Raw genomic sequence first — 25,291 nt, forward strand, 5'->3', positions numbered from 1 at the left:
GTCGTCGTCGTCAAGGTAGGATTAGGTGCGGTGGTGGTGGTGGGATTAATTACGATGCTGGTAGTTGTGATTGGGCTCTGTACAGCTGACGAGGAGGAGAGCGAGGAAATCGCGGAGGAAGAAGCGGTGGTGTCGAACGAGACGGTGCTCAAAGGCAGGCCGCTTGATCTATAAGTGGGAATGAGTATTTTGGTTTTGCCAAGGTTGCCAAGGGCAAATTCGTAGAGCACGAATCAAGGAAAAAAACACATACGCTGGGACACCACTGGGCAGGATCATGGTGCTATGCGATGTTATTGCTTGTGCACCGGCAATGAAGGAAAGCGCAAGGGCGGACGTGAGTTTCATGGCTAGGACGGAAGTTCAACAAGACTTCGGTTCGTTAGAGTTCGTGGAGGTTTGAACTGAGGCGCTTGTTGTGAACTTGTTGTAGACGCTTAATTAATTTGGGGCAGCCGACGAGACTTTATATACGGTGGAAACGTAACTGACCACTGCTGGCACTACTACGCGTACGTATGTAGTGCTGCGCACTATATAAATAAAGTGTCACTTTGCGGCGGACAAACGTGATGGAACGGGACAGGACCACCTGGTCCTGTCTATCAACAGACAATCGGCATCCAAATTCGCTTCCGCCTGAGGTCTATCACAAGTATATATACACCGATCAGGAGAAACAGTTGGAAAAAGTCCAACCATGGGACAATGTTCACCAGTTCTAGATAATCTGACGAAGTGCAATAGGTCCATCCACTTCGGACACGGATGGCCGACTGGATGGGCTAGACGCACGACATCTTCGAAGACGTTCAGGACTAAAGTCCCTTCGAGTTCTCTTTCTCTGCCTTTGTCCTACCTTGGGTCCGAGCCTCAACGTCTGCCAACCTACCCTGCACGTACCGCCGTTTATACTGCGCTGGTGTTTCCCCCGCTGTACCGTCTTTCCGCATGCCTCTGCGCGCGGCTCTGGGAGGTAGGAAAAAATGAGCGCGAGATTCTCCATCACAAGAGTGGAACAATGGCGGCAAAAAAACTTACCGCGCCTCAGTCTCAACTCTCAAAAACTCATCCTTCCCGTACTTCCCGTACTCCGCACCCGCTTGTTCGTAGGTCAGGCCCGTCCCGGCCCGGAGCATCTCAAGTGAGAGACTCCAGCCTGGGAGAAACGGTGGCGGAAGTGTGACTACCGATATCTGTTTGACGTGGGATTGAATTATGGTCAGTTGGTGGAATGGTGAAGTAGTGTTGAGACATACGATACGAGAGTATTGGTCATGCCGAACGAGTTGACAGTAGACTGTCTTGCGGTCGATCGCATTTTTTTAATTATGCGAGAGCTTCTACAGCGTATGGCTGGGCTGGGCGACCAAAGTGTGATCCCTCCACGTAATGATCCAATGATTCATCATTTCGGTCAGGGTGGTCTCATCCCGAACTCTCTTGAGCCCTGTTTTGTACGACCAACGCACCTCGGGTGCATCAACGCTTGCAATACGAACGTGGATCGTTTGGTCTTTTGAGTTCTTATTAAGCGATGAAAGTGAGCGGATAGCACATGAATACGGGGTATGAACGCACCTTTGCTCAAGGTTGTTACTCTTCTGAACTTCAACGGCCATCTCCATCCCCTACACTTGCTACCATTACCGCTTAGCCAACCTATCCCTAAAACCCACATAACCTACAAACCCGACTCGCCTCGTCACGACACCCCTCACCCACCTCCTGCGTTCGAGTACATCAGGTGTAACCCACTCCGCTGTCCTCAAACCCCTGAAATACCGCCTGTACACGAATGTCGCGCCAAGCGTCGAAACAGAGCCCAGAAAGAAGCCGGATAAAATAAGACATGCAGCGGGACGTGAGCCGACCTCGTATGCTTTGGCTCTGAAACGGGTTTAGGTTGGCTGTGTGGTCTGGAAGGGTGCTTTTCGTTCTGGCTTGTGCAATTGGCTGCATGTGCTTGGAGTGTGTTTTTCGTGGCAGACCAGCGCGAACTCGTTCGGATGGTAGCGGCGATGATTGTGCTCCCGATGGCTGCTCCTTACTGCGTCATGGAATATGCATTGATCAATGCGGTCAACAGTGCTAGTCCGCTGTAAATGAGAACGTAAGTAGACTGGTAGCGGTCATCTTGAGTAAGTACATCACACGTTCCGATACCAACTCGCATGGCATTCCTCGCTTGAATCGGCGTTCACTTGATGCTGGTGGAGCACTTGGCCTCATGCTCCACTATCTCAACTCCACCATGCACGAGACTAGCCTCCAACAGATTTTTGCATTGATTCCTGCCACTGTTTCTCGCTATCTCACCTCTGGACTGCCCATGATGTCCTCCAATGCGTGCTTTTATACGTCTCGAAAACCTCAACTGTCGGATGCATAAATGATTCTAGATGTTCGTAGTTAGTAGAACGGCCCTGTGGTGGTCGCAGGAATACGTTAGTATACACATGGAATCAGGTGTTTAATGAAAAAAAAATCGCGGTAGCTTGGGGAACGAATGGTTTTTGCAACTCTATACTGTTGAATCACTGAGTTGTAATCAGTACCAGTAATATGTCGCCGAGGCGGAAGAACACCAACTTTAGGTGTACTGAAGCAGCGAGAAATAGGATCGAAGCATTGGGTTGCTGTTGCAGTCAATGACCTCCGAAGAATAAGGATCGTAAGTGGTGAATCCCTTGCAAAATATAACCCGCGGAGTAGACTCGGAGATAGCGCGTACCCGTATACCGTGCTAACGGGTACGGTGTGGCCACGGGTACCAGATCTCTACACCGTACCCGTACCCGTCGTACCCGTACCCGCCGTACCCGCGGTGTGTCCCATACCCGTGCTATACCCTATGCTCACCTCGTACCCTGGCCGGTCGCAGTGGTACGTGTCGGCGTCGTTTGCTGATAGCAATCTTAAAATTTCAGCTGAAAACTTCCTCAGTGAGCTCAGTGATTGGACTGCGTATAATTGAAAATGTTTGGTCCAGGTAGCGACTATCGCCATGCTGAACATAACGTCAGGCGGGAAGCTCAAGTCATGGATTAGTCAGCAGATAGCTTGGGCGTAGTGGCCCAAAACGGATTTAATCCGTCGTTTATAATCCGGAATAATTTGTAAGGGCCCCCCCCCTTCTAGATTTAGAGTTTGTAAGGGGGTCAAAAAATATTGTTTTGCAAATTCGACGCAAATGAACAGCGGCATCGCGGCACGACTGCCTTAAATGGTCTTGTTTATTCTAAGGTAGACTTCAAACACTTTCTGTAAACGTCACGTGATAAACTGTGATACAGCGTGACAAACGAGTGCGAGCTCATAGGAAACCTATCTGAAGCATTTAGAGGAAAACGGAAACGGAGGCATGGTAGAGGACTGCTTTCTCTACAATGCCTTCGTCGTAGAATTGTCATAAATATCATAGTAAACAAGTAGATGTCTATTTCCTATGTGTACTATACAGAAAGATGCCGAAAGTGCACCGCAAACGATATCCAAAGTCCGTCTGCGTGCCGTGAGGTGCCATGCAGTTAGCGCCAACCTCCCAAACACCCAGTGTCACGAATTCCCAACACAAATCATTTTTCTTTCCTCAGTTTTCCTTCGGCTATGTCCCATACCCGAACCGGTCACGTGACACCATTACCTTTCACATTATCACATCTTCACCATGTCACAGCTTCACCTCTTCACATTTCACCAATCACATCTCCGATCGAATCTCCTACGCCCAGGGCTAGAACTATATGTCTTCCTATCACTTAATTTCCGTCTCTGACATCATTGCTTATATATCACGACGTCATACTACGTCATACGCAGTATCGTACGATTCTTTCTCATTGGCTGATTAGTTACAGACTCAGACAAACTCCGATTCAATGTTATGTATATAGGTAGGGTAGTTAACGTAGTTTCTCTTTAGACTTAACCTCTTCGTTCCTACCTTGTGTAGACAGAGACGTTCACTCTCAATCTCATCCTTGCTCTTAAACTTGACGAGTCCTAGTGGTTGTGTGAAACCTTTACCAATCGGTGAACGTTGATCATAACATTAGGTTAAGTCTTCTTACCACTCCGACTTGAACTTTGTCTTGGACACCTTGTCCTCGACAAACTTCACCTGTGCTATTCTGCTGAGAACATTCTCGCGGATTACGTTTTTTCCAAATCATCTTTCCCAGACGCGCACTATACCAATTTCTTTTACGATTAGTCTTTGTAGAAGTAGACCAGGCCCTTGCCCTATGCGAGCCGCCAGTCTATAAGGAACAGCGACACTTAGGTCCTGTCTCCGCACGCCTGCAGTTAGGTCCAAAACCCTACCGACTGCACGCTACCTACTTTTCTTTCGTACTATAAAGAACGGCACTCGCGGGTCTTACAACCCTAGTTACATTACCTTAGGAGGTTGTGGGTATTAAGAAGACCCAAACTTCACCGTGTCGCTCCCGAACTCCTTTCGAGTTCTACTTAGGTTGACGAACCGCTACACGCGCTGTATTCGCACCTATAGTCATCATAGCTCCCCCTTGGAGATCTCGTCTCGTCAGAGACCGCGCCTTACAAATCTACGACAACGATACCTGTCGGGAAAACAACTGCCCTTTCCTTCATGTCCGAGCAAGATTGGAGAACAATCCAATCCCCCGCCCCGCACCATGCACCAATTCAAGGATGGCAGACACTAGGAGCAGGGCCGTTGGGATCTGCAGAAAGCTCCACACCGACCCTGTCGAGGCCAGGCTCTGTGGTAGCGGAAGGCATCTTAGGCCCTCAAGGGACTACCATCACCCACGAGAACATTTCGAACGCCATATTCACCGTAACCACCGCAGAACGAAATCTAAACCAAGTCCGGTACAACGAGTTGAAAGACCATCTCACACTCTTAGCCGAGAACCTGAACAGGGTAGAGACAGAGAAGAACGAATTAGCCCAGAGGCTAGTGGCAGCGGAACAAACGATCATGGCTTTGCAAGCCTTTCGTACGACAACGCCAACAACACCGGCAGTTTACCTCTGGAGTTTCGAGCTCTGATCTCAAAATGGCCAAACCTACAGAGTTCACAGGAGACAAGAACTCTATTGACGTTGACACTTTCCTCTCTCAACTCGACCTCTACCTCACCTCCTATCCCACTGCCTCTGAGCTCCAGAAGAGTTCCTGTCTTATTTCTTTCTGCAAGGGCTCTGCAGCGAAATGGGGAGAAAGCGTATCCAAAACTGCCTTGAGTGGACGACTCGGATCCTACAACCAGTTGAAAAACGACATGCAAGCTATGTGGGGTATTGTCAACAAAGAAGAGAAGATTGCTCGAGAAATAGATCATCTCCAGCAAGGAAACCGCAGTATCAGCGGAATTCGTCTCCCTCTTCAGACAGAAAATCACCCACTGCCGCTTTTCAGACTACGAACTCATGCGCAAGTTTCGTCTTGCATTATCCCAACGGATCAGGGATCAGTTGGCCCACGTAAATCCTAGGGATAAGAGCACCCTAGAAGGATTAATCTCACATGCTCTTATTATCGGAACGAACTTTGAAGAACTGGATGACGAGAAAAAGAAGACCTGGCAACCACCACGTCGCCCATGGGTTGAAAGAAGCCCTCTCAAACCAGTTTCTCAAGGAGGAGATGCAATGGACGTAGATGCATCAAAGACACGAGGTGGACCCCAACCTCAAGGCAAATCGGGAGACACTTTCAAGTGTTATCGTTGTGGAAAACCCGGGCACATGGCTCGTAATTGCACTGGACAGCCAATGGATACCAAAGGCAAGAGACCTGCTATCAAGGCGGTCAAGGAAGAAGAAGAGAAACCAGCGGCGAAACCCATCACGCTGGAAGATATCCAACGAATCATGAACGAAAGAATTTTCTTGACCTCGTCAGATGAAGCATTGAAGAAACAGGGTTTTTAGGAGGGTCGAAGTTGACTGCGAACTTAGACCAGAACAATCGTTTTTCTATCCTTAGTGATTCGGCAATCATGTTTATGGAAGTATCAGAAGTTTGTTCTGGGAATAAATGAGATCATTTTTACTTGCCAATCACGTTAAAAGGGAAAAACAAAAAAGCAGAATTGGAAGCTCTAGTAGACTGCGGAGCTACGAACTTATTTCTAAGCCAAAGGTTCGTAGACAAGAATGGAGTCAAAACTAAGCAGTTACTGCGAGCACTGCCCGTCCGCAATATTGATGGAACTAAAAACTCCGCCGGACCAATCAAAAGCTATGCAGATTTGACTCTAAAAATAGGAGATCACGAGGAAGAAGTAGCTTTTCTGATCACAGATCTAGGAACCGATGATGTCATCATTGGAGTAGATTGGCTACAATATCATAATCCGAACATAGACTGGAATGCGGGGAAAATGACGTTGAACCGCTGCCCAGTCAAATGCGAGGATGCCAGGGTCAAGAAGAAAAAGACCAAGGCAAAAAAGCAGAAGGATACACTACCTGCTTTATTACCCATGGAAGAAGATGACGATGAAGTCACCATGGAACCTTCAATTCCTGCAGCCAAGGTACAGCCTTCAGATTCGAGTGCTCCTAAGAAGGTAGAGATAGAGGAGATCGAAGATGAAGATTCACCACGAAATGTGTGGATCAAGTACAAAAGCTCAGTCGCTTCGGAGTTAGCTCAAAAGGAGGAAAAGAAGAAGGAAAAGAAGTCCGTAGAAGAGATGGTGCCAGAATGGCTCCACGACTATCTCAAGGTCTTCTCCGAAGAAGAATCTACTAGATTCCCTGAACCTAAAAAGTGGGATCATAAGGTAGACTTCAAGGATCCCAATGATCTTCCTCCAAACTCGAAAGCATATCCCCTTTCGCCCGCAGAACATGACACATGTGAAAAGTGGCTCAAACAAGAATACGAATTAGGACGACTGCGAGATTCCGAATCTCCAGTAGCAGCTCCTTTCTTCTTTGTTGCCAAAAAAGACGGAAAACTCAGACCCGTCATGGACTATCGGAGGTTGAATGGAAAAACCGTCCAAAATGCATACCCTCTTCCCCGATCACAAGATCTCATTGATTCTCTTTCCGGTGCAAACCTTTTTTCGAAAATGGATGTTCGATGGGGATACAATAATATTAGAATGCGAAAAGGAGATGAATGGAAAGCAGCCTTCAAAACTCCTTTCGGACATCATGAACCAGTGGTTATGTACTTTGGAATGACAAACTCTCCTGCTACCTTCCAAACCATGATGGACCAGATTTTCCAAGATCTCAAAGAAGGAAAAGTCGTTGTAGTTTATATCGATGACATTCTGGTTTTCACCAATGGAACCATAGAAGAACACAGGAAGGTGGTACGTGAAGTGCTGAAAAGACTTCAGGACAATGATCTTTATTTGAAACCCAAGAAATGTTCTTTTGAAAAGAAGGAAGTAGAGTTCCTCGGGTTAATCATTAAAGATGGACATGTTTCGATGGATCCAGTCAAGGTTAAGGGAGTACAAGATTGGCCCACTCCTACCTGTGTTAAAGATATCCAACGATTCATGGGATTCGCAAACTTTTATCGTCGTTTCATTCTTGGATTCTCGAACATTGCCAAACCCATGAATGACCTTATCAGGAAGGATGTACCATGGAAATGGACGGAAAAACAAGAAAAGGTTTTCCAAACCCTTAAAGACAAATTCACGTCCGCACCGATATTAGCAATGCCAGATGCCACAAAAAAGAAAAAAATCGAAACAGACGCATCTGATTATGCTATGGGTGGTGTATTGTCTCAAAAGGAAGACGATGGACTATGGCATCCTGTTGCCTTCTTCAGTAAATCTATGCAAGACGCAGAACGAAACTATGATATTCATGACAAGGAACTTTTGGCTATTATTCGCGCGCTAGAAGAATGGAGGCATTATGTGCAAGGTGCACCAGAACCAGTAGAGATATGGACGGATCACAAAAACCTTGAATACTTCATGACAAGTCAAAAGTTGACTCGTAGACAAGCAAGATGGTCTTTGTTCCTTGCAGAATATGAATTCACACTGCACCACAAGCCGGGGAGGATCAACGACACTGCCGACGCTCTGTCCAGGAGGCCAGACCACAGAGGGGGGGTAGAAAACGACAATTCGGATCGCGTGCTTCTGAAACCCGAGTTTTTTCAAATCAAAGCTGCAAAAAGGGGTCAAATTCTGATACAAGGAGAGCAAGAATTGCTCAAACAAATCAGAAACTGCACAAATCTAGATCCGGAAGTCCGAAATGCTATTGAAACCCTTAAGAAGGCCCCAGTACAGCTACGAAAAGGACTAGAAGAGTGGAATACAGAGGATGGACTTATTCTTTTCAGAGGATTGGTTTATGTACCCAATAACAAAGACATTCGCCGCTCGATACTGGAAATCTTTCACGATACACCAGCAGCAGGCCATATGGGACGTGCTAAGACTCTCGAACTCGTTTCTCGTAACTATTGGTGGCCGCAGATGCAGAAATGGGTCAATGACTACGTAGACGGATGCAACAGATGCAAACAAACGAAGGTGTTACCATCTAAACCCCATGGTCCCTTAAAGCCTAATGAAATTCCCGAAGGTCCATGGCAAACAATTAGCTGTGACCTGATTACCGATCTCCCAAAATCAGAAGGCAAAGACAGTATCCTCGTAGTAGTCGATCGCTTCACCAAACAAGCTCATCTCGCACCAACCACCAAAGACGTTACTTCAAAAGGAATTGCAGACTTGTTTCTCAAATACGTATGGAAATTGCACGGAACGCCGAAGAAGGTGATCTCTGATCGTGGAACGCAATTCGTATCCAAATTCATGCAAGAGGTCTCAAAAAGACTGGGAATCAAATGGTCCATGTCAACCGCATATCATCCACAAACAGACGGTCAGACAGAACGAGTAAACCAAGAAGTTGAACAATACCTTCGAATGTTTACATCTTATCGTCAGAACGATTGGGTATCATGGCTTCCCATTGCAGAATTTGCGCACAACAACTCTGTTACGGTAACTGGACATTCTCCCTTCAAAAACCTCTACGGTTATAATCCCGAAATCATCATCTCCCCTAACTCCTCCAACACCATCCCATTAGCCGATCAGAGAATAACAGAAATGAAAGAGGCCCAAGAGGAAGCGAAGGCAACGCTAGAAATCGCCAACGATCGGATGAAACGTTTCTATGATTGAGGAGTAAAAGACGCACCAGTTTTCGAAGTAGGACAAAAGGTTTGGCTAGACGCTAAAAACATCAGACAACGACGACCGAGTCAGAAGTTGTCAGATCGCCGCCTTGGTCCATTCGAAATACTCGAACGAGTAGGTGAATTGAACTACAAATTGAAGTTACTGGAATCCTATCAAATTCACCCGGTTTTCCACGTAGAACTACTCACCGCTCATAAAACCTCATCATTAACAACTCGCATTGCACCAGAATGTCCACCCCCTGAAATCGTGGAAGGAGAGCAAGAATATGAATTAGAAGCAGTAATAGCCAGCAGAGTACGGCGAAACCGATTGCAATTCTTATCAAAATGGAAAGGATATCCATTAGAAGAGGCGACATGGGAAAACGAAGAAAACCTAAAAAATTCTCCAAGATTAGTCAGCGAGTTTTACGCGGCAAATCCCGATGCACCCAAATCGCGTCGAATTGCAAGCGCAATCATTCCAGTCTTACAAACTCCTGGTTTCTTGGAATGGAGACAAAAAAATATCCGACCCTCCTATGTTCGCGAGGACACTCACCTTAAAGAGGGGGTAATGTCACGAATTCCCAACACAAATCATTTTTCTTTCCTCAGTTTTCCTTCGGCTATGTCCCATACCCGAACCGGTCACGTGACACCATTACCTTTCACATTATCACATCTTCACCATGTCACAGCTTCACCTCTTCACATTTCACCAATCACATCTCCGATCGAATCTCCTACGCCCAGGGCTAGAACTATATGTCTTCCTATCACTTAATTTCCGTCTCTGACATCATTGCTTATATATCACGACGTCATACTACGTCATACGCAGTATCGTACGATTCTTTCTCATTGGCTGATTAGTTACAGACTCAGACAAACTCCGATTCAATGTTATGTATATAGGTAGGGTAGTTAACGTAGTTTCTCTTTAGACTTAACCTCTTCGTTCCTACCTTGTGTAGACAGAGACGTTCACTCTCAATCTCATCCTTGCTCTTAAACTTGACGAGTCCTAGTGGTTGTGTGAAACCTTTACCAATCGGTGAACGTTGATCATAACACCCAGATGCCTAAACGCTCTCGACAGGTGCAAACAGCCCTCATGAACCTTGGGCGCTGGGCAAAGAAAACAAAGATTTCAGCTGAGAAGGAGAATATTAGTGTGAGCAGTATTTCACTCACTCGTCGTGACAGTGTACAATGCTCATTGCCTTCTTTCATATTCCTACAGTTGCTACAGTATCACCTGGCTCTGTAGCTTTAGTTCATGATTATCTTACCAATCATCATGCCCATTCTCCACTCTCGAACTTGGGTGCAGCTGCCATAAACCATGCCGAATGTGCTACAGCGGAGGAAGTCACTTGTCCAAGTCAATTGTCCACAGACATTGAATTGTCTGTGTTGCATGCTGACTTGAAGGAATCAGCAGACTTTGGGGTACCGGAGTCAGAAGAAACCTTGGATTCTGTCACGAATTCCTAATACGAACCATTTTTCATTTCTCGGTTTTCCTTCGGCTACTTCCAGTACCTGAGCCGGTCACGTGACTCCTCGTCATAGATCACCTGTTGCTTCTCCGATTGGCTCCCCTACTCCACAGGCTAGAACAATCTCACTTCCTAAAGAAGAACCGGTCGGATCTTGGGTTTCTATTTAGTAACCATCTTACTCAGTCGCTTATATATCATGATGTCATACTTACTCATCCGCAGTATCGTACGACTCTTTTCTCATTGGTTGATTTCTTTCAGACTCCTACTCAATGTTATGTATAAAAGTAGGGTAGTTAGCAGTAAGTACTCCTTAGACTTAACCTCTTCGTTTCCTACTGTTGTAGTGACTTAGACATTCACGCTCAATCTATCCTGTTGCTCATCATCATCTCTGACCGAGTCCTAGTGGTTGTGTACTCGCCTTCATCATTATTGGTGAACGTTGGTCATAACAGATTCAGACTCGGAGACTCTTCCAAGTCATTTTGACTGGACATCAGACAGTGGGGAAGTGGATGATGAACCTGGTGGGATAGATGGTTACGAGACCTTGGACGGCACACTCAAAGACGGTGCAGCACTTTCTAACTCGGAAATTACCTGTCAGCACTCCGACTCTGCACCCCCCAATCTCCCCTCCTCAGCTTCTCGGGAATATGATGTTCCTTGGCATTCAATTGATGCCCGAACACCACCTGGTGTTGACGAAGCACGTCTTGCATTAAATGACCTGAAAAAGTTGCTTCACCCGACTCGCAATAGTGGGCATGGATATAAACCATCTGGACTCACCTCTCTTCTTGAGAAACGGTTGACATGGATGGAGTATTTCCTGCGCGCATATGTAAGCGGCACGCCATGGTCGAGTGCAGCGCTTCAGATGGCAAAATTTGTAGGGAAGGGGACTCACATGTCTCAGACAGTGCAGGCAGTGGTCAAAAACCTATATTCTGGACCGCGGGAATTTACTGTTGTCAAAGTGCAGTGGAGACTGGACGAAATCTCAGATCAATGATGAAGATTTGAAGGAGGAACTGCTCACACACCTTCAGTCGCTTGGCAAATATGTCACTGCCATTGCGGTCATCAATTATCTTGCACGGCCAGATGTACAACAGCGATATCAGTTGTCAAAGACTATTTCATTGGTGACGGCTCAGCGCTGGATGGAGAACTGTGGCTTTCGATGGACCATGGCAAAAAATGGCCAATATATTGATGGCCATGAGCGCGAGGATGTCGTGAATTATCGGCAGAACAAATTTCTGCCAGCGTGGTATTCAGTTGACCCGAACACTCGAAAGTGGTCATCAGTAGATGTCAGCAAGCTCGAGGAGGGGCAGGCGACAACAGGAAGACGCACCGTGGTCTGTTTTCATGATGAATCCACATTCTATGCACATGACCGTCAGTCAGAAAAGATGGGTGCACAAAGATGAAAAAAGCACACTGCTGCTGAAGGGGGAAGGACTATCTCTCATGGTGGCTGATTTTGTTTCTGCGGATTATGGCTGGCTACGATCGCATGATGGGAAGGAATCAGCGCGCATCCTTTTCCGCGCAGGTAAAGCACGGGATGGCTATTTCGCGAATGATGAAATCATTTGGCATGCCGAGAAAGCCATGTCAATACTGGAAAGAGATTACACTGGTGAAGACCATGTCTTTGTTTTCGATAATGCCACCACGCACCTTAAATGTGCCGACGATGCACTATCTGCTTGTCAGATGCCCAAGTCTTGCAAGGACTGGGGAGTAAATACTGCAGTCCGTGATGCACAAGGACGACCAATCCGTGGCACTGATGGGAAGGTTGTCATGCAGAAGATCCACGTCGCTGATGGATTCCATAATGGAGTACCACAGGCATTTTATTGGCCAGATGGGCATCAAAATGCTGGCATGTTCAAAGGGATGGCAACCATTTTGATGGAGCGCGGTTTTGATGTCAGCAAATTAAAGGCCCAGTGTAGAAATTTCGAGTGCACAGCTGGGGAAACCAGCTGTTGTTGTCGACGTATCCTCTACTGTCAGCCGGATTTTGCAAACATCAAGTCTTGGTTGGAGACTACCTGTGAGGCCAGGCAGTTTTGGGTAATCTTTCTTCCAAAATTCCACTGTGAATTGAATTTCATTGAACAATGTTGGGGCTATGCAAAGTGGCTCTATCGAACCTATCCATTGTCATCAAAGGATAGTGATTTAGAACACAATGTGATCAAAGCACTTGATGCTGTCCCTCTCATCAGTATGCGCAAGTGAGTTAACTGCAATCAATGAGAATCCCCCCTGATTCCTTTTCTCAGATTTGCAATCCGATCTAGTCGTTTCATTGATGCTTATCACAAAGGCCTAAACGGGAGACAAGCAGCTTGGGCAGCAAAGAAGTACCGAGGACACCGTGTTCTTCCCTCCTTGATCCTTGATGAACTTGATGCAGCAAAGGTAATATAATTAAAGGCCTTATAGGTATTGACATATAATGCATATACTATACACAAATTACTTACTGTCATCATTCTAATCATACTAATACTTACTACTCCTGTTCCATGATATCGATGCATTTTGGGGGCCAAGTTGATACTCCGACTGGTAGTTTACGGTCAAATGTGGCCAGGTCACACCCCAGTCACAGCACGTGATGTTTACAGAAAGTGCTTGAAGTCTACCTTATCTTATTTTATTCCGCAATATTTCAGCCTACGGAAAGTCACCCATTATCACTGCCTTTTGGCGTAACGGTTAAGGGACGACAGTCTTAGGCTGACTACTTACAGAAACACGTCAAGTGAATGACTAAGCGACATTTACAGTCTCATGCACGCAATCATGATGATGCTGAGCACAACTTTCAGAAATGTTGCAGTGTCGTGAGAGGTGGCATATTCGCCGACCGGGTTTGCTTGACCGTGGACATTGAGACTACGCGGTCGAGAATTTGGTACTTAGCTGGGGATGCATCGCTGCTAGTGAGCCCAAAGGCGCACACACTTACCTTAAGTGCGCATACCGTTGCCTTTCTCAGAGTTTTTGCGACTGAATAAGGTCTCGTAAGTTCGTCCCTCTTATTTGTGTAGCTGAACAAATACTCGAGGCGCGCAAATACTAGCTGTATCCCAAGTTCCAACGTTACTTATCCCATTTACATTGTGCCACAGCCATGCAGCCAGGAGTCTACCAACTCATAAACCGCCAGAGCGGTACAGCACTGGAGTTGCTCAAAAATGATTACACGCGTGTTGCTGGTGAGTCACTGCATTTCAGACGACTTCTGACTTTCGATCTTCACACCACTCGCATACAGGATATCCACCTTGCGATGATGCTGCTCAAAAGGTAATCGCGCAGTTCTCTTCCACATACCAAGTAACATACTCAGCGTGAAATCAGTGGGAAATAGCACCTCTCGGAGCAGGATACACCATTCGAAATATGCACACAGGTACATACTTTTCTATGAAAGAACTTCGTTGTGGCGCTCCCGTCTTTGTGGGACATTTCCCCACTGCATGGCAACTTGTCACCGTGAAAGTGAGTGACGAAAACACTGAAATGATCGAGTACGTCTCCCACTCATCTCAGACTGACCTTGACTCCCTGACTGTTGCGAGTTAGAATACACTGGCCGAATACGGGATTCATGTTTGATCTGCGCAATGGAACTTCAACTCCTGGATCAGAGGTATGGTTCATGCTCTCGATCGGCGTTGACTTTTTAGTTCATGGCTTCCTCCAGGTGGGCCTTACGGAGATGAAATTAGATCCGCAAAAGCAACGTTGTAGATTGTGGAAGCCCGTCTTCCTTCAACACATCAATCACTCCGTTTGTGTGGAGCGTGCTCAAGAAGACGATGAAACATCAGACACTACTACTATCAATGCAGCTGATGTGCCAGAAGGAGGCGAGCTTGTCCTGGTTACGACCACTACTACGAGAACAGTGGTTACAAAAGTGCCCAGGCGGTCGGTCTGTATGATCTAGGGGAGAACATGACATGATAGTTGTAGGAAACACTTTCCTACGTCACGAGCTTTCATCCGATTCAAATGTACGTAGCTTTGTATGCAACGGAAGCCAAAATGCGAGCCTCTTTACTGCAATAGGCTGATTAGTACAGTCCTTCCTGAATGTTACCCTGGGATGAACGAATACCAACAAGCACTCGATGTCAATGTCTCGCGGTAACTACAAGTTTCTTGAATGCATTGCGGCTGTCCATAAAAAAGCCGCACAAGTCAACACAATCTCTATCGGCATTTCTGTGCGCTTGTCTGCACATATTTTACTCGTCCTTATCCACCCTGTTCTCCTTGCGCTGAGCGCTAAGCATTGTGTCGAGCACCGCCTTCATCTGGGAATACTTATATCAATGACGGTATTGTGCGTATCGATCGCACAGGCCTTTTATGCGGTGAGCTGTTTAGTTCGTTCAAATTAGATTCCGTTGACCTTAACAGATAAAACTGTCGATGTATTACTATCATGCGATACTCGTTTACCTGGCACAACACCTCACATGATCACTTTACAGGATCTTGATTCAGCGTCTATCCTTCATGAAGATGTTTGACGAATGAAGTGACTTTGGTTCCACATTAGTGTCTCTAGTAGCAATCAAACACGATTAGATCAGTGTGGTAGATTGCGTCTATCACTACTAGCCCCTTGGTCCACCATCAGCAAGTCGCATTGAAATTTGAAGAGCTGTTGGGGCAGAAGTAAGTCGATTTGTTGATTTCAATGGTCCCCGTGGTCTGCGTCCAGTTCAACAGCTTACGCACAAATGTGATGCTGCAAGAGAAATCATTGTTAGGGTAGGCTAGATGAACGGCATCTTCGATGACGTTCATGACCAAAGTCCCTTCAAAATGTCTCTCAGCCCGCCCCCCTTCGAGTTCTCTTTCTCCGCCTTTGTCCTACCTTGGGTCTGAGCCTCAACGTCTGACCCGCCCTGCGCGTACCGCCGCTTATACTGCGCTGGTGTTTCCCTCGCTGTACCATCTTCCCACATCCCTCTGCGCGCGGCTCTAGGAGATGGGACAGAATGAGCGCGAGGTTCCCATCACAAGAGTGGAACGATGGCAGCAAAAAAACTTACCGCGCCTCAGCTTCAACTCTCAAAAACTTATCCTTCCCGTACTTCCCATACTCCGCGCCCGCTTGTTCGTAGGTCAGGCCCGTCCCGGCCCGGAGCATCTCAAGTGAGAGGCTCCGGCCTCTGGTAACCCAGCCTGGGAGGAACGGTGGCGGAAGATTGACTACCGATACCTGTTTGACGTGGGATTGAATGATGGTCAGCTGGTGGAATGATGAAGTGGTGTTGAGACATACGATACGAGAGTATTGGTCACGCCGAACGAGTTGGCAGTAGACTGTCTTGCCCTCGATCGTATTTTTCAACCATGCGAGAGCTTCTACAGCGTATGGCTGGGCTGGGCGACCAAAATGTGATCCCTGCACGCAATGACCCAACAATTCGTTATTTCAATCAGGGTGGTCTCTTCCCGAACTCTCTTGAGCCCTACTTGTACAACCAACGCACCTCGGGTGCATCAACACCTGCAATACGAACGTGGATCGTCTGGTCTTTGAGTTCTTATTGGGCGATGAAAGTGAGCGGATAGCACATGAATACGGGGTACAAACGTACCTTTGCTCAAGGTTGGTACTCTTCTGAACTTCAACGGCCATCTCCACCCAAAGCTGGGTGTGTGATACAACCTGAAGTTATCTGCGTCCCCTACACTTGCCACGCATTACGGATTAGCCAACCATAAAGCCTGCATAACTTCCAAACCCAACCCACCTCGTCACGACACCCCTCACCCACCTCTTCCGCTGAAGTATATCAGGTGTAACCCACTCAGCTGTCCTCAAACGCCTAAAATATCGCCTGTACACGAATGTCGCGCCAAGCGTCGAAACAGAGCCCAGAAAGAAGCCGGATAGAATAAGATATGCCGCGGGACGTGTGCCGAGCTCGCATGCTTCGGCTCTGATACGAGTTTCTATATTGGATGTGATACGGTTGACTGTGTAGTCTTGAAGGGCGCCATTTGCGCTTGCGGGTTTGGCTTGTACGTTGGTTGCGTGTCTCTGGAGAGTGTCTTCCGTGGTAGACCAGAGCGAACTTAGAGCGCGCTGTTCGGATGGTGGCGACGATGATTGTTCTTCCGATGGCTGTTGCTTACTGCGCCATGGAAAATGCATTGGCCAACGCGGTCAACAGTATAGAGTCTACTAGTCCGCTGTAAAAGGGGAAGGTGGGAACGTAACTGGTAGCGGTTATTTCGAGCTAGTACTAAGCGTGTTGTACAACGGGCGACTTGGACCTCGACCACATACAAAGCCTCATATGTTCCAGGACCGTTGAGACCAGGATCGAAGGATGTCGCCAGCCAGTGTGGTGGGCGTAGAAATTCCTAGTACACCGCGGACAAACCTGAAAGAGGGCGGCTGCGATGAAGCTAAAACGGGGTGGATTTGTAACACATCTTGAGGGTGGCGCACCAGCGACGAAAGCGAGACTTTGAATTGTCAAAAGGTGGCGGGTGGCCTTTCGTTGTAAAATTTTAGACGAGTTTATAGCACCGCGAAAAAGACTAACTTGATCTTAAATTTATGAAGGGTGGATGGGGGCTCATTCGAGCAATCGACACTGAGCGTTTGTTGCTAGTGCTGCAACTACCCTCGATAAATTCATTCCGATTGGCGGGTTAAACAATTTACAGACTGTCGATGATCAAGGCAGACGTTTTAACAATGGCGTTGCAAAATCGAACATCACCCAAACAGACCTGCATCAACCCTTCATCAAGCTCATCTTTTTCACGGTGCTGTAAACTTATGCTTATGTCGACCCGACTTGTCTAAGTAGAAACGCTGAGTAGGTGAATGACTAAGCAACGCGAACATACCTTCCCGACGAACCCTTCACTTCTCGATCTATGTCGCATGCAGTACGACTTGTTTTTTAAGCGTGTCGGATCTAGATTTAAGTCTGCGACAAACACTCAACAAGGTCTTCCCTTTCTTGATGGTTGCGAGCATGATGACCCTCGAACCTTGGACCATGCGGTGTGATGTGGTCTGCATGCATGATGTGAAGTTGCATGCTACGCATCTTTAAGTGCAATCCACACCATGATTCTATGAACGCTTAAAAGACGTCTTTCTCCGTTCTCTTCATCCTCCATTGTGCCACAGCCATGCAACCAGGAGTCTACCAACTCATAAACCGCCAGAGCGGTACAGCACTGGCCATGCTCAAAGATGATTACACGTGCGTCGCTGGTGAGCGCATCTCAAACGACTTTCGTCTGACTTTGGATCTTCACACCACTCGCATACAGGATATCCGCCTTGTGATGATTCTATTCAAAAGGTAATTGTGACTTTATTTTCCACATACCGAGTAACATTATCAGTAAAATCAGTGGGAAATAGCACCTCTCGGAGCTGGATACACCATCCGAAATATGCACACTGATACATACCTTTCTGCGAAAGGACTTGACGGTGGTGGTCCCGTCTTTGCGGGACATTTCCCTGCCGCATGGCAAGTTGTCACCGTGAAGGTGAATGACGAAAACTCTGAAATGATCGAGTGCGTTCCTGTCTCCTGTATCTCAGACGGGCCTCGACTCCCTGACCGTTGCGAGTTAGAATATACTGGCCGCATACGGGATACATGTTTGATCTGCACTGTGGAAATTCAGCTCCTGGAACAAAGGTGTGGTCCATACTGTCGATTGGTGTCGACTTTGAGTTCATGTCCTGCTCCAGGTGCACCTTTGTCGTCATCAAGTGAATCCGCAAACACATCGTTGTAGATTGTGGAAGCCTGTCTTCCTTCAACGCATCAATCACTCCATCTTACCAGAGCATATTCAGGAAGACGACGAAACATCAAGCACTGCCACTGTCAATGCAGCTGATGTGCCAGAAGGAGGCGAGCTTGTCCTGGTTACGACCACTACTACGAAAACAGTGGTTACAAAGGTACCAAAGCGGTCAGTCTGGTAGGGGAGAACATGCCATAATAGTTTAAGTTATATCGGAAACACCTTCCTACGTCACAAGCTTTTCATCCGATTCAAATGTACGTAGCTTTGTATTATGCGATACTTGTTTACCTGATGCAACACCGGATCCTGATTCAGCGTCAAAAATTGACTATCCGTCATGACAATGTTAACGCATGGAGTGACCTTAGTTCTACATTACAGTGTCTCTGGCAGCAATCAAACACGACTGGATCATTGTGGTGGATTGCGTCTGTCACTAGTAGCTCCTTCATCCACCATCAGCAACCACTGCATGCAGTATTGAAATTCGAGGAGCCGTTGGGGCAGAAGTAAGTCGATTCGTTGGTCTCAATTTCCCCCGTAGTCTGCGTTCAGTTCAACAGGTTACACACAAAAGTGATACTGCAAGAGAAAACATTGCACGTACATTGTAATAACAGTCGCAGAAGTCTCCTTCGGGGTCAGGGCCTCTGTAACTATATCACACCATGTAAGTCTCTTTTAAATTACGCCTTATGAACACACTCACAAACAATGGTACCCGCTATGCACTGTGCACTGCTCCTTGAGGGCGTAAACCACATCGTTGTACGTGACGGATGATGCGCATTCCATGCACTGTGCGGTAGCGTACGCGATGAGCGTGCAGAGCACCGTGACGGATGTGGGGATGCGCATGGTGGATTTGCTTAGCTGGAGTAACCAACCCAGGCTAATATACCCCTGCGCCGTCACCTGCCGTCACCGTAACCAAATAATATTTCCGGAGCGCTTCTTTGCTTGGCTAACTAGGAACGGTGAGTAAACATTCCTGCGTAACGTTGTAATAACGTCGCAGTTGATGATCACTTCGAACGTTGGAGCCTTGGAGGTGCTACATAGGTATGTCACCATGAATGAGCCTCGAGAACTTCGATCTTTCGTAAGCAGGTATAACAGCAAACTGTCGGTGAAGAAGTTGTTGATGCGGACCAAATATGGATATCAATTTGATGCGGCCCATCGCCAGGACGGGGTTTCGCTCGCTGCGTGATATTTCTTCCGATGATGCATCGTACTCGGCCGACGAAAGTTCGTGGGCATCAACGCACGAATTTTGCGAGCCAAGTACGATGCACGTCACTACGTCTGAACCATAAGTGTTTCAAACCTTTGCGACACATCTGAAAGTGAGCCTTGACTTGACCGTCGCCTGTTCATTTGCACCATGGGCCTCGCTGAATCATACCTGAAATCATTCTCAGATCGTCGCGCCCCTATTGCTCCACCAACACGAGGATACGGGCAGGACCGATCGATTCCAGATTGACCAAACGCGACCCATGTTCATGATGGCATCATCACAGCACGATCACCCTTGCCCTTAGATTCCTGATCCATGTAGTGTCCTCGAGGTATGGTTCTATTCGCATTACGAATTTGGGGGTGCATGTATGCGCGATCAAGGTCGGTCCTACGTTGACGAGGTCAAGTGTAGCAGACGCGGAGACGAGATGCTGCTCGATAACACGCACCACGGTATATTTGAGTACCTTCTCGCAAATGGTGAAGTTGGCAATCTAAAAAAAGACAGGAAACCAGAAACCCGATGAGTCGGACCGAATCGATCAATCAAGGCAAAAAAAAGGTGGAATGCTCGTGAGAGCCTAATAGCCTTAGCACAAGCAGAATTTGTCTCAGTGGCGATACAGTGGCAATTGCAGGCGGAGTTGGTGGTCGCGGAGGAAGCGCTTGCGCTACTCGCGGAAGCACTGTTTTTCGAGGAGTCGAGGACGGTGCAGAGCTAGCCAGATGAGGTAGTCGACGAAGGGGATTAAGTATCACAAAGGGCAGGTGGGGTAGTGTTGGTAGACTGACAAGTCGATACTTTATCTTCGCCCAATAAACAACACGCAGAATGCACGTATTGTGGATCTTTAGTGACGGCGAACACCACCACATGCACGGAGTGATATGCGTGAATGATAGGCACCTGCAGTCTCGTGCCCTATCCTGCTGTCGCGATCACGATAGAAATTGCACAAAATCAAATTGAAAGTATTGCGGAGGAGAATCTGAATCATAATGTAACGCAGAATCGCACTACAGCCTGCTACGGCTTCTGGTGATCAGTCAGGGTTGTGCCACTTAGGTCTGGGCAGATACCTTCTTCCTGGATCGGCGCACTGATACTCGCAACACCTCTTTCTTGTCTGCCCCATGATCATATTCCCAGGATGGGACAGCGGCTATGATCCAGTGCGCAAGAAGGTGGATGCGTCCCGAGGATTCCCGTCTTGTTTTCCTGTCTGATATCATTGTGCGGCCCCCAACGTCACGCTTGATCAATGAACTCCACAAGTGCTCCATGCTAGATGTTTGCCATGTGATAAGTACCCGATTACAGTTATTCTGAATTGTCCGAACATCCATGGAATCCGTGCAGAGTGTAATGAACTCAATCACCATTGCGTCGTGCGAAATATTACCTAGCAGATGTCGTCATCTCCCGAATTTCCTCCGCCCCCACACTCGGATTCTCGTACCGTCGCGTAGGAGAAGGATTCGACTATGGTCTAGGGGAGACTAGTACCGCTACGACCCCACCAGCATGGAGAGCCCTTACGCTAGGGATGATGCATTGTCCACAATCAGATTGGGGTAGGTGATAGAACAACATACGGCAGTGCGCAGCTTCAGTTCCACAGAACGCAATTTGAGGATTAGAAGGCTTAGGTCGGCCTACCAACCATTTCACTGGAAATAGACATAAAGAATCAGCAGGACAGAATAAATGGGCCAAAAGAACGCGCGGTGCAGGCGGTTGGAGTCATGCGTGAAGAACGTCTCCCATGAAAGTGTATACATAGCCCACGAGACGCTGAAGGTTACCGTAAATCAGCATCAAAGTGAAGGATGAAGCTTAACTGGTGACCAGACGCCAAGCGGTATTGTCTTGTTTTGCAGTAAATCTCTGATAAATGTTCACAAAACGGTGGGAAAATAAGCTATTCGTCCTGAATTTGGGGTAAAACTTCCGTTTCGGTGTGAACGTGATAGACAACGAACCGCGAGCTAATTTAGCATCATGACCGTCAGTTATAATCAGCTGCAGCAATGCAAGTCAGTAGCGAAATCATTTGGATATCCCTCCCCCGTCTGGATCCGTCAGGATGGCTCGAAGGTCTCTTTCGTTCGTACTGCTACTTGTGTCCTATGCGGCCGCGTCGAATTCCTCGGCCGCGATCTCGACACCTTCTGCATCCAATAGCAGTACCCCTGTCATGACTAGCACAAACTCAATGACCAGCGCGAACATGTCAACTAGTGTCGTTACGACATCAACGACGTCCTCGATGACTTCCTACCTTGCCACTGAGACCGGTCCTTTAACTTTGCCCATCTCACAATATTCTTTCACTCCATTTCCAACTCCAACACTTGCGCCAGAGCCACCGATTTTCCCTGCAACAGATCCTCTATATCCCCCTCCTGTTAGCGCAGACTCAATGGTTGTGCCTGACTTTGCTCCGGCTTGGGCAGCTGCTTACGCAAAGGCAAAGGCAATGGTATGTAGAGCGGCCATGCTTGTCAATACAATGCCCTGATTAGTGCACAGATATCCAACTTCACCATCCAGCAAAAAGTAAACGTCACTACAGGTGTTGGCTGGGCTAACGGTCTCTGTGTCGGGAACATTCCTCCTGTAGGAGACTTCCCTGGCTTGTGTCTCCAAGTCAGTGAATCATAAAACACTAATTTCGATCGAATCTTAAATATGCTGGCATTTTTACCACTCCAGGATTCACCGCTCGGTATCCGGGATACTGACTTGGTCACTTCATTCCCCGCTGGTATAACCGCCGCCTCCACGTACGTCTTACATGTGCAATCTTACCTCAAATGATTTATTGTAATGTAGATGGAATCGTGCTTTGATGCGCGCCCGAGGTCTTGCAATAGGTCAAGAGAACCGAATGAAAGGTGTTAATATTGCCCTGGGACCTATGATGAATATTGGCCGGATCGCTCAAGGTGGTCGCAACTGGGAGGGATTTGGCGCTGATCCTTTCCTATCTGGTGAAGCTGCCTACGAAACAATCCTAGGTCTGCAGGCTGGTGGTGTCCAGGCCACAGCCAAGCACTACATCAACAAGTACGATTGAAACGTGTCCTTTTACTCGATTAACTAACATTGTGACCTAGCGAACAAGAATGGAAGCGCACACAGGAGTCTTCCAATGTCGATGATCGTACTGAGCACGAAATTTACGCTCAACCTTTCATGCGTTCTGTAATGGCGGGCGTCTCATCAGTCATGTGCAGTTACAGTGAGTGTCCATCGAAATTGAACTGCCAGTGCCTCATGCTGTCAAACGTCTAGACTTGATCAATGACACTTATGCTTGCAACAACAATAAAACCCTCAATGACATGATGAAGCGCGAGTTTGGCTTCCAAGGCTGTAAGTCCATCTCGATACTTTGGGTCAATAGCCCCTGAGCTGTACGACCCCGTCTAGTCATTCAATCTGACTGGTCTGCAACGATGAACACCCTTTCCGCTGTTGCCGGCCTTGATGTAAATGCAAATACGTTTCGATTGTATATCAGAACACTAATATGATATCTTTAGATGACGATGCCTGGAGACATAACCTTCGATTCAGGAACTTCTTACTTTGGCCAGAATCTCACGGACTTCGTCATGAACGGCACCATCACTGAGCAGCGCCTAGATGATATGGCGACGCGGATTATTGCTGCATGGTACTACATGCACCAGGATGAGAATTACCCGAATGCCACAGTCTCTTCGTTCGACTTTTACAACCCCATTAATCGGGAGGTCAACGCGCAAAGTGATCATTATATTATTGTGCGCGAAATTGGTGCTGCTGGCACAGTGCTCCTAAAGAATGAAGGCGCCCTCCCTTTGTGCAAGCCGAAGAGTATTGTCTTAGTTGGCAGTGATGCTGCTCCGCCAGTTTCGGGTCCCAACGAGTACAGCGACCAGGGTGGTGATCCATCTGGCATCCTTGCCATGGGCTGGGGTTCTGGGTAAGTAGTACGCTTTACGCATCATGATCTCTCTCAAGCGCTTTGCCTTCAAGTACCAACAACTTCACGTATCTTATCTCCGTGAGTATCTTGTCCCTTTACGGGGTGATTTTTTTTTAACGATGGGCTCCGATATTCAGCCCTACGAAGCCATTCAAGCGCGCGCTAGAGTTGATCAGACTAGCGTTTTCTGGAACTTTGATGACTGGAACCTCGCCAAGGCAGGCAACTCTGTCATTGGCATGGAAGCCGCCATTGTTTTCATCAACTCCGATTCGGGTGAAGTGGGTCGCCAAAGATTAATGCGGTTTTTACGCTTTAATTGAACATGATATTTCCCAGGGTTACATCACTGTCGATGGAAATGCGGGTGACAGGCAGAATCTCACTGCATGGCATGAGGGTGACCAGCTTATTCTTGCTGTCGCTGCCCAAAATAACAATACTATCGTGGTCACCAACTCTGTTGGTCCTTTGATCCTCGAACCTTGGGTCGAGCATCCGAACGTCACTGCTGTGCGTCCTACATTCGATAGTTCCTATACACCTACTGAAAACTAGATATACAGATTGTTTGGGCCAACCTTGGCGGCAACGAAGCTGGTAACGCCATCACAGACATTCTATACGGAGCTTGGAACCCATCTGGAAAACTACCGTACACAATTGCGAAGAGCCCCGCGGACTATCCTGCTCAGCTCGTAACGGGCGGTACTGCGGCGGATATCCTATCCATCAATTACACTGAGGGTCTCTTGATTGACTACCGGTGGTTCGATGCGGTAAGTGTTGCTATTCCTTGGGCAGTAGCAGCCAGTAATGATCGCCCACAGCAAAACATTACACCTCGTTACGAGTTTGGCTTCGGTTTGAGTTATACGACTTTCGAGTACTCTGACCTTGCTATCATGAAGATTAACCCCGCCGATTACGTGCAGATGGACCTGATTCAGAACTGGGAGAACGGGGGTGCGTCGCCAATCGCTGAAGGGTCATCAACCGCTCTCTGGTATGTGCTTGAACACGATAATTCCATGGGATTAAACTAATCCTCGGCGAAAAGGCTGCATATACCAGCATACCGGGTTACCTTCAATGTGAAAAACACCGGTTCGCTATACGGTGGCGAGGCAAGTCCTTCCTCCCATGCTCCTACCCAAATCATTGACACCATCCATCCAGATCCCCCAGCTATACATACATCACCCTCTATCAGCTGCAGAACCACCTTCAATCCTCAAGGGATTTACGAATGTCGAGGTCTCTCCGGGACAGACTACCTCCGTATCGATCACGCTATCACGCTACGACGTTTCCATTTGGGATGTTGTTCGCCAGGGGTGGGCAAAACCAGAAGGAACTATCACTTTCTCTGTTGGGGCGAGTAGCAGGGACTTTAGGCTGAATGGCACCATTCCTGCATGAATCGCATAGATTCTTTGGACCTTGCATTGTGTACAATTTGAAGTCATTAGACACAGTAGAGCAATGTACACGTAGACCCAACTGCAAATCCTTAGTCTTATGCTTGG

General features: G+C 47.4%; 7 protein-coding genes across 7 annotated transcripts; 4 read left to right on the top strand and 3 right to left on the bottom strand.

Annotated features, from left to right (window-relative positions):
• Positions 1 to 549: 549 nt before the first annotated feature.
• Positions 550 to 1,744, bottom strand: EDB91DRAFT_1333888 (uncharacterized protein; the record flags this gene model as incomplete). Its single annotated transcript, XM_041325438.1, has 6 exons — positions 550 to 646; positions 904 to 969; positions 1,042 to 1,196; positions 1,473 to 1,516; positions 1,582 to 1,668; positions 1,726 to 1,744. The coding sequence occupies 6 exons, from the start codon at positions 1,742 to 1,744 to the stop codon at positions 550 to 552; spliced, it is 468 nt and encodes a 155-aa protein (XP_041181674.1).
• Positions 1,745 to 10,259: 8,515 nt separating this feature from the next.
• EDB91DRAFT_1344064 (uncharacterized protein) lies at positions 10,260 to 12,636 on the top strand (the record flags this gene model as incomplete). The annotated part of the gene is made up of 6 exons (XM_041325799.1): positions 10,260 to 10,362; positions 10,425 to 10,641; positions 11,096 to 11,130; positions 11,190 to 11,581; positions 11,613 to 12,056; positions 12,106 to 12,636. Coding segments are annotated over 6 exons (1,722 nt in total), but the record flags the coding sequence as incomplete, so codon positions are not given.
• A 748-nt stretch (positions 12,637 to 13,384) lies between these two features.
• EDB91DRAFT_1106906 (uncharacterized protein) lies at positions 13,385 to 14,817 on the top strand. Its single transcript, XM_041317493.1, has 5 exons — positions 13,385 to 13,937; positions 13,997 to 14,028; positions 14,083 to 14,252; positions 14,308 to 14,374; positions 14,429 to 14,817. Exons 1-5 carry the CDS (start codon positions 13,853 to 13,855, stop codon positions 14,672 to 14,674), a joined length of 600 nt encoding a protein of 199 aa, XP_041181676.1. The 5' UTR covers positions 13,385 to 13,852; the 3' UTR covers positions 14,675 to 14,817.
• Positions 14,818 to 15,154: 337 nt separating this feature from the next.
• EDB91DRAFT_1217039 (uncharacterized protein) lies at positions 15,155 to 16,903 on the bottom strand (the record flags this gene model as incomplete). The annotated part of the gene is made up of 6 exons (XM_041320844.1): positions 15,155 to 15,720; positions 15,792 to 15,961; positions 16,025 to 16,147; positions 16,236 to 16,288; positions 16,344 to 16,438; positions 16,500 to 16,903. The coding sequence occupies 6 exons, from the start codon at positions 16,901 to 16,903 to the stop codon at positions 15,540 to 15,542; spliced, it is 1,026 nt and encodes a 341-aa protein (XP_041181677.1). The 3' UTR covers positions 15,155 to 15,539.
• Positions 16,904 to 17,802: 899 nt separating this feature from the next.
• On the top strand, positions 17,803 to 18,810 carry EDB91DRAFT_1106916 (uncharacterized protein). The gene is made up of 5 exons (XM_041317494.1): positions 17,803 to 17,986; positions 18,046 to 18,077; positions 18,130 to 18,299; positions 18,359 to 18,425; positions 18,479 to 18,810. Exons 1-5 carry the CDS (start codon positions 17,902 to 17,904, stop codon positions 18,716 to 18,718), a joined length of 594 nt encoding a protein of 197 aa, XP_041181678.1. The 5' UTR covers positions 17,803 to 17,901; the 3' UTR covers positions 18,719 to 18,810.
• Positions 18,737 to 19,855, bottom strand: EDB91DRAFT_1106921 (uncharacterized protein). The gene is made up of 4 exons (XM_041317495.1): positions 19,655 to 19,855; positions 19,250 to 19,606; positions 19,148 to 19,196; positions 18,737 to 19,085 (listed from the first exon to the last, which is right to left on the bottom strand). The coding sequence occupies exons 2-4, from the start codon at positions 19,396 to 19,398 to the stop codon at positions 18,999 to 19,001; spliced, it is 285 nt and encodes a 94-aa protein (XP_041181679.1). The 5' UTR covers positions 19,399 to 19,606; positions 19,655 to 19,855; the 3' UTR covers positions 18,737 to 18,998.
• Positions 19,856 to 21,788: 1,933 nt separating this feature from the next.
• On the top strand, positions 21,789 to 25,290 carry EDB91DRAFT_1106944 (glycoside hydrolase superfamily). The gene is made up of 15 exons (XM_041317496.1): positions 21,789 to 22,268; positions 22,319 to 22,435; positions 22,502 to 22,572; positions 22,622 to 22,855; positions 22,906 to 23,030; positions 23,084 to 23,164; positions 23,222 to 23,280; positions 23,335 to 23,759; positions 23,813 to 23,840; positions 23,900 to 24,043; positions 24,102 to 24,275; positions 24,329 to 24,541; positions 24,593 to 24,768; positions 24,823 to 24,889; positions 24,942 to 25,290. Exons 1-15 carry the CDS (start codon positions 21,873 to 21,875, stop codon positions 25,182 to 25,184), a joined length of 2,553 nt encoding a protein of 850 aa, XP_041181680.1. The 5' UTR covers positions 21,789 to 21,872; the 3' UTR covers positions 25,185 to 25,290.
• The last annotated feature ends 1 nt before the right edge of the window (position 25,291 follows it).

The sequence above is a fragment of the Suillus paluster genome (genome assembly GCF_016628075.1).
Source record: "Suillus paluster strain FC165 chromosome Unknown EDB91scaffold_6, whole genome shotgun sequence".
NCBI lineage: Eukaryota > Fungi > Basidiomycota > Agaricomycetes > Boletales > Suillaceae > Suillus > Suillus paluster.

What these genes read in the sequence shown, in the direction of transcription:
- EDB91DRAFT_1106944 (XM_041317496.1), top strand. Translation starts at nt 21,873, where the DNA reads ATGGCTCGAAGGTCTCTTTCGTTCGTACTGCTACTTGTGTCCTATGCG. An exon ending in CCGCTGTTGCCGGCCTTGAT is followed by an intron (nt 23,281 to 23,334) that starts GTAAATGCAAAT and finishes TGATATCTTTAG; the next exon opens with ATGACGATGCCTGGAGACAT. An exon ending in ACTTCACGTATCTTATCTCC is followed by an intron (nt 23,841 to 23,899) that starts GTGAGTATCTTG and finishes TCCGATATTCAG; the next exon opens with CCCTACGAAGCCATTCAAGC.
- EDB91DRAFT_1106921 (XM_041317495.1), bottom strand. Translation starts at nt 19,398, where the DNA reads ATGCGCATCCCCACATCCGTCACGGTGCTCTGCACGCTCATCGCGTAC. An exon ending in CATAGCGGGTACCATTGTTT is followed by an intron (nt 19,197 to 19,249) that starts GTGAGTGTGTTC and finishes GGTGTGATATAG; the next exon opens with TTACAGAGGCCCTGACCCCG. An exon ending in TCTGCGACTGTTATTACAAT is followed by an intron (nt 19,086 to 19,147) that starts GTACGTGCAATG and finishes AACTGAACGCAG; the next exon opens with ACTACGGGGGAAATTGAGAC.
- EDB91DRAFT_1106906 (XM_041317493.1), top strand. Translation starts at nt 13,853, where the DNA reads ATGCAGCCAGGAGTCTACCAACTCATAAACCGCCAGAGCGGTACAGCA. An exon ending in TGATTACACGCGTGTTGCTG is followed by an intron (nt 13,938 to 13,996) that starts GTGAGTCACTGC and finishes ACTCGCATACAG; the next exon opens with GATATCCACCTTGCGATGAT. An exon ending in GCGATGATGCTGCTCAAAAG is followed by an intron (nt 14,029 to 14,082) that starts GTAATCGCGCAG and finishes GCGTGAAATCAG; the next exon opens with TGGGAAATAGCACCTCTCGG.
- EDB91DRAFT_1106916 (XM_041317494.1), top strand. Translation starts at nt 17,902, where the DNA reads ATGCAACCAGGAGTCTACCAACTCATAAACCGCCAGAGCGGTACAGCA. An exon ending in TGATTACACGTGCGTCGCTG is followed by an intron (nt 17,987 to 18,045) that starts GTGAGCGCATCT and finishes ACTCGCATACAG; the next exon opens with GATATCCGCCTTGTGATGAT. An exon ending in ATTCAGCTCCTGGAACAAAG is followed by an intron (nt 18,426 to 18,478) that starts GTGTGGTCCATA and finishes GTCCTGCTCCAG; the next exon opens with GTGCACCTTTGTCGTCATCA.